General features: G+C 56.4%; 1 protein-coding gene across 2 annotated transcripts in view; it reads left to right on the top strand.

Moving 5' to 3' along the window:
• Window positions 1-1,430: 1,430 nt before the first annotated feature.
• MLLT1 (MLLT1 super elongation complex subunit) overlaps window positions 1,431-6,000 on the top strand; it is a 69,377-nt gene continuing 64,807 nt past the window's right edge. For both annotated transcript variants that reach the window (XM_037823911.1, XM_037823909.1), the window contains exon 1: window positions 1,431-1,478. In XM_037823911.1, the coding sequence (XP_037679839.1) occupies window positions 1,467-1,478 (12 nt within the window). In that variant the 5' untranslated portion in view covers window positions 1,431-1,466. The remainder of the gene's footprint in view (window positions 1,479-6,000) is intronic.

The following is a 6,000-nucleotide window of genomic DNA, read 5'->3' as shown; positions in this document are numbered from 1 at the left end:
TCTGAAAGTTGAGTGAGCCTCAGAATCGCTTGCAAGGACTGGTTAAAGACGCTGACTGCTGGTCCCGCCCCCGGAGTTTCTGTTTGAGTAGGTCTAGCATGTCACGATTTGCATTTCTAAGAAAGTTCCTAGGTGATACTGTTGATTCCGGGGACCACTTAGAACCACTGATCTACTTACATCCCGTTATAGCATTAGAAAAGTAACAAAGTCGTACCCACTTTAAATGTTGCGGCTTATCTTCTCAGCATGATCTTTTTTTTTTTTTTCTTTTTTCCTCAGCTCGCCCTGCCCTAAATTTAAAAGCACTGTGTTTCCATGACAGCGGTGTGGCTTTCTTCAGAGTTTCTATCAGGACTTCTTCCGTTCCAGAGTTGTTGATCTCCCGGAGCTGTTTTTACAGCGTCAGTCACCTAACGAATGATTGGCTGACACCGAAAGTGGAGGGCAAAAACAGAGTAAAATTTAAAAATCTGATTTTTGGTTATAAGAAGAAAATTTAAATAACTGTCCAAAGGTCCCCAAATCGCAGGCAGATGCTCAAATATCCGAGAGACAGTGGTTTACAAGATTCTGAGAAAGTCCGGGAAAATTTTCGATTTCCAGTAGAAATACGATTTACAATTTCCTGTGAAATTATGTGATGCTAGGTAAATTAAAAGACCATATTTGGAGGGGTTAGCATTATTTACAATTTCGTGGATAAGGTGAGACTCTCTTGATCATTTTAATGTAACACGATTTCGAGTCTATCATTCAAAGGAGCATGAAATAGAATCGCATCGTCCTTGTCATTGCTCCTATTTTACAAAAACGCAAACTGAGACTCGGCGGAGAAGCGAGTTGGCCAGGTTTGCCACCAGATCCAAAATCGGAAAATTAATCTTCAGATCCGGACCCCAGGGCAACACCGGGCAGACAACACCGGGGTCCCAGGGCCCGTTCCCCAGAGCTCCTGCCGCGCGTCCGCGCCGGCCATGAGGCAGCGCCCCCTGCGGGCCGCAGCGCGCAGGCGCGGAGTGCCGGCCCCGCCCCCGCCCCCTCCACGTGCGGCGCACACCTCGCGTTCCCCTTGCCCGGGCTCGCCTCGCGCCTCCCTCCCTCCCTCCTCCCGCCCCTCCTGCCCCGGCCTCCCATTGGCTGCGGGCTTCGTCCCTCCGACCGCAGCCCGGCTGTCCCCCGCCAGGCCGGAAGTCCCGCCCCGCGAGCGGCCGTCAGCACCGCTGAGTGGCCCAGGCGGCCGTCAGTCGGGGCGGCGGGCCCGAGTCGGCGGCGGGGACCCGCGGTCGGTGCGCGACCCGGGCTGGCGGCGGTTTCCGGTTCCGCGGGGCTGGCGGGCGGGCAGCCCGGAGCGGCGGCGGCGGCGCCTGACAGACAATGAGGGCGGCGGGGTGGCGCTGAGCGACGGCGGCGGCAGCGGCGGCGGCGAGCGACGCGGGGCCCGGGGGCGGGGCGGGGCGCCAGCCATGGACAATCAGGTGAGGAGCGGCCGCGCCGCCCCAGCGCAGCCCCGCCGCCCGGCCCCCGCCCTCCGCCCGCCGGCCAGGCGCGCCTGGGTCCCGGCCTCCCCACCCCTGCCCCTGCCCCTGCCCGTGCCCTTGCCCCGCGCGCGCCCGCTCCTCTCCGCTTTGTGCGTGTGCGCGCTCGCCGCTCCCCGGGCCTTTACGTGGGGCGGGGGCGCCCCTCCCCCACCCCACGGACCCCGGCCCGGCCCAGAGACCCCCCCACACAGATCCCCCCCCAAACCCCAGCCTGGCCCAGAAACCCCCAGGTCTCCCCTGGAACCCTAGATCGGCCCAGAGCCCCTTCAGATACCCCCTTTACCCCCAGATCGGCCCAGAGCTCTTTCAGATACCCCCTTTCCCCCCAAATCGGCGCAGAATCCCGTTGGGCGTCCTTTGGAATCCCTTCCCGGCCCAGAGCCCACTCAGATCCCTTTTGGGATCCTGGTGTGGCCCGCAGCCTCCTCAGACTCTTCTCTGGATCCTGGTCAGACCCAAAGGCCCCTCAGACTCCCCTGGGGACCCCTGTACCCCTCCCTCTTTGGATCCAGGACCAGCCTGTGCCTCCTTCCCTCTCTGGACCCTGGCCCTGTACCCCTTTATGCTCTCTGATCCCCTAACCTGCTGCCTCATCTCTCTGCTTCACCCAGATTTGAGTTCCCTCAGATCCTCTAGAGCTCCTTCTTCCAACCCAGGCCCAGCCCCAGCCTTCTTTCCCTTCATCCTCTGCCTGAATTGAGCCCCCTGGGATGGCTGAGGACACTGGCCTGAGCCTTCTCTCCCCTCTGATGCTGCCTGTTCCCCGGCACCCGTTTCCCCTCACGTCTGTGCCTGGGCCCGAGCTCCCTCTGTCTCCCTGGGACCCCAGTCTTCTACCTTTTCCTCCAAGGTCCTAGGCCTGCTTTGGGTGTCCTCTCTCACTGTACTTGGGTTGAGATTCCTCAGTCTCTTCTCAGATCCCTTTGACTCACCCTGATGCCTCAGCCCCTCTGGTTTCAGGCCCTGGTCACTCTCCCCAGGACCCCAGTGCCTTCGGACCCTCTCCTCCTAGACCGGGGCCTGGGGCATTTTCTTCTCTGATCTGGGGCCTTTAAACCTCTCAGTCATCAGACGCCTGTGCCTCCCCTCAGCTTAAGCCATCTTTGCCCCCTGGGACCTAATTTACACTTCCCCATATTTCCCCCTAGTCTAGATGTCTCTTCTGAGTTTGGCTTCTCCAGCCTCACCTGTTCGTCTTTCACGAACCCCAGTCTCCCCTAAGAGCCCTGTCTTGGGCACCCAGCCTCTCCTTACATGCAGGGCCACCTCCCACATCAGGCCAGCTTCCCCCAGCCTGATGCTACATCTTTCAGCCACTAACCTGCCCCCCGCATTTCCCTTTCCTTCCCCAGCTTTTTGGGGCCTTGATCCCACCCAGAGCCTTGCCCTAAACCCAGAGCGGGTTCCTCAACCTCCATCAACTGTCCGATGTCCCTTCCCTCTTTGATTTGGCAGCCTGGGACCAGTCCTGTCAGTTCCTGTAAACCCGAGGCCTTTTTGGCCCTTTGTATCCCCTTCACCCACATCTCTGCTCCCTCCTCTTCATTACCCAGGGTGCTTCCCTGCAGCCTCAAGCCCAGCACCACTGCTCCCCCAAACATGGGATCATTTCTTCATCCCGCCTTCCTCCCCCTGGCTTCCGGGGGCATGAGGCCAGCAAAGGTGGTGTGGGGCTGTGGGGGTGGCCGACGAAATCTCCGCCGTTAACTAGGGCAGGTTGGGGCACCCGTGGCTGCTGGCGCCACCAAGGCGGCTCCCTTTGCGGAGGCGCGGTGTGGCTGGGTGATTTCAGGGGTTGGGGGCCAGGGACCTCCCCTTGCCCATCCCATCCCAGCTCCCTGTGGCACAGAATTGGCGCCCACTCACCATGGTCTCCCTTGGTTTTGGTGTTGCTTCCTTTCTCTTGAGAAGTAGGGATGTGCTTATAGGTTGAACAATGAATTTGCATCCAGTGGCGTGAGTTAATTTCTGTTGAAGAGACATTGCTTGTTGCCACCAGTCTGTATCGAGTTAAAAAGCAAAACAAAATGACCTTCAGTGGCCTCTTTAAATGAGGTCACCTTTTGGGAAAGTCTTGTTCAGCACCACAAGGGCATAGGGTATCGCCTCTGCCCCCCACCCCACCCCTTAGTCCCAGGGAGTTGGCATAAGGTGAGGCGTGTGCGGTCCTTTGGTGATGGGCTGGGCCCCAGGGGCCTGGGCAGTTGCATTTCTGTAAGTGGAATGGTGAGATTAGGTGGCAGTCTTGGTCCCACATAAAGCCTTGCTTGGGTGGACTGGTGAAGACACACAAGCCCGAGAGCCAGGTCCACACTGCTGGGTATGGCAGCCTCTAGCACATGGTGGCTATTTAAATTTAAGTTAATTAGGTTGAAAAATTCAGTTCCTCCGTCACTCCAGGCCACATTTGAAGTGCTCAGTAGTAATGCCACGTGGCCACTGGCTACCTTACAGGATGGCTCAGAACATTTCCATCATCACAGAAACTTCTGCTGGAAAGTGCTAGTCTAAGTCCTTGCAGAAGTGTTTACAAGTGAAGCAGGTCCCAAAGGAAAGCCTCAGTGGACCCAGAGTCTTATTCTCCTTCCCAACTGTGCTTTCCTACAGATCTGGGAGAGGCACAGGAGCTCTGTCCCTTCAGAGCCAGAGGCCCTTGGGGAAACTGGGGAGAATGGGTCTTTTTTTTACCCAAGTAGGTGAGTTGGCTGTGAGGGTTGGAGAAAGCCTCAGGGTGCACAGAAAGCACATTGAATCCAGCAGAATCTCAGCCTTTGCTTTCTCCCCCGTGATGCTGCAAACCTGTTGATGCCTCACTTGAGTGTGAAACTGCAGTTCTTCCCCCTTGCTTGCTTGGGGATGCTTAGATTCTCATTTCCCCTCCTCTTGCATCCTTTAGGACTTTAGCTAAGAAGTGGGATTGTACATTTTGCTTTGGGCTCCCAACTTCTCAACATTGAACTCTTTTTCCCATGCCCAGGAGAAAGTCTGTCTGGTTCCCTTTGCCCTGACCCTAATCTCCGTGTTGATTCCCTCCCCACCCCAACCCCCAATCTGTGCTAGTCAGTACAGAGTGGGCCCAGATAAGATTGAGCACATGCTGGCAGGATGGGGGTAGGGTGAGCTACCAGGAGTAGCAGAGGATGTGGTGTTTGCCATCTGAGTAGGTCTCTTCTCCAGGGAGCCCCAGTCTTTCTGGGGGGAATGCCCCTGGCCCCTGAAGTGGGTACAGATCACCTGAATTGGACAGTTGAACTGATGCTTGTTGATTGCTTAAAAGGTTCTACTAAGTTTAAATTTGGAAATAACCGCCTGGCATTGATGCTCTGTTGTCCAGAAGGAACAAGGTTTCTACTGTCCAGGGCTTGAACCGTTCAGCCACCCATCTTACAGATGTGCAGGTACAGGCCCAGGACGGTCAAGAGAGGGGTCGGGGCTGGTAGAATTCCCACCTGGGCATCTCTGCCCTTCCCTGCAGGCCTTGGGTAGAAAAGCTCAGGATGGCTGAGGAAAACACTAACTTGGGGGTTTGTTTCCCCCCAACTCCAAAACTCAGTGCCTGGAAAGCCGGTTTGCCAATTATTTTTTGTCCTAAAGTTATTCTGTCACAAAGAACTTGAGGGCAGGGACCAGAGTCCTTTCCCTCTTGCCATCCATCGTGGTTTCTAACGCCAGGTTTTGCACTTTATGAGCTTCGCCAAATGTCTGTAAAATAGAAGTAACGAGGACTCGACCTCTGAGTAACCAGCCCCGTGCGTCCATTGGGGTTGTGCATGTTCAGAAATCAACCGAGACTGCGCCCCTGCTCCCTGGAGAACTTTGGAGACTGGGCACACCATCTCCACCCGGCTGGCGACTCATAAACACCCCGTCTGAGGCGCCTCCCCTGGGGGTTTGGTGAGGGTCAGTCTTACTAGGAACCTGAAAACTCTAAGGATTGTGGGTATATTTGCATATCCATCTGGTCTCCCCAGATATTCTTAGCGAGTTTTCAGAGAGAAATTCATTGAGCCCCTTTTCAGCCTTTGTTTTATAACCTTGTGCCCCGATTCAGAGAGAGCAGGGCAGATGGAGTGGAAGAGGGCTGGGGGTGCAGACCGGTGATCTGAATACTAGGGCCTCAGGCAGCCCTCAGTGGGGGTCCTTCCCCCTGGCCTTAACCATCCCGTGGGCAGGCAGTCTTCCGCTTTAGAGGACCGACACAGGGGGCCTCATTGCTTCCCCTTCTTTCTTCCATTCCCGATTCAGTGGCTGCTCCCCGAGCCCCCGACTGGGAGAAAGTTCTGCTGAGCATGTCTTACTTGGTCCTGTTCTGCCTTCACCCCATAGGATCGCCCAGCCCCGTTAGCGTTTCCTAATTGCATGTGCATAGACCACATTGCCAGCAAACACGCCAGGTCCAGTAGGATTTGGCAAAATCAATTTGGGCTGAAGCAGGAAAAGACTCCTCAGTGCTTTCCCC

This window comes from Choloepus didactylus (assembly GCF_015220235.1).
Source record: "Choloepus didactylus isolate mChoDid1 chromosome 25 unlocalized genomic scaffold, mChoDid1.pri SUPER_25_unloc1, whole genome shotgun sequence".
In the NCBI taxonomy this organism is placed as follows: Eukaryota; Metazoa; Chordata; class Mammalia; order Pilosa; family Megalonychidae; genus Choloepus; species Choloepus didactylus.
Note: the sequence above shows the minus strand (reverse complement) of the source record. Positions and strands in the feature narration are given on the sequence as shown.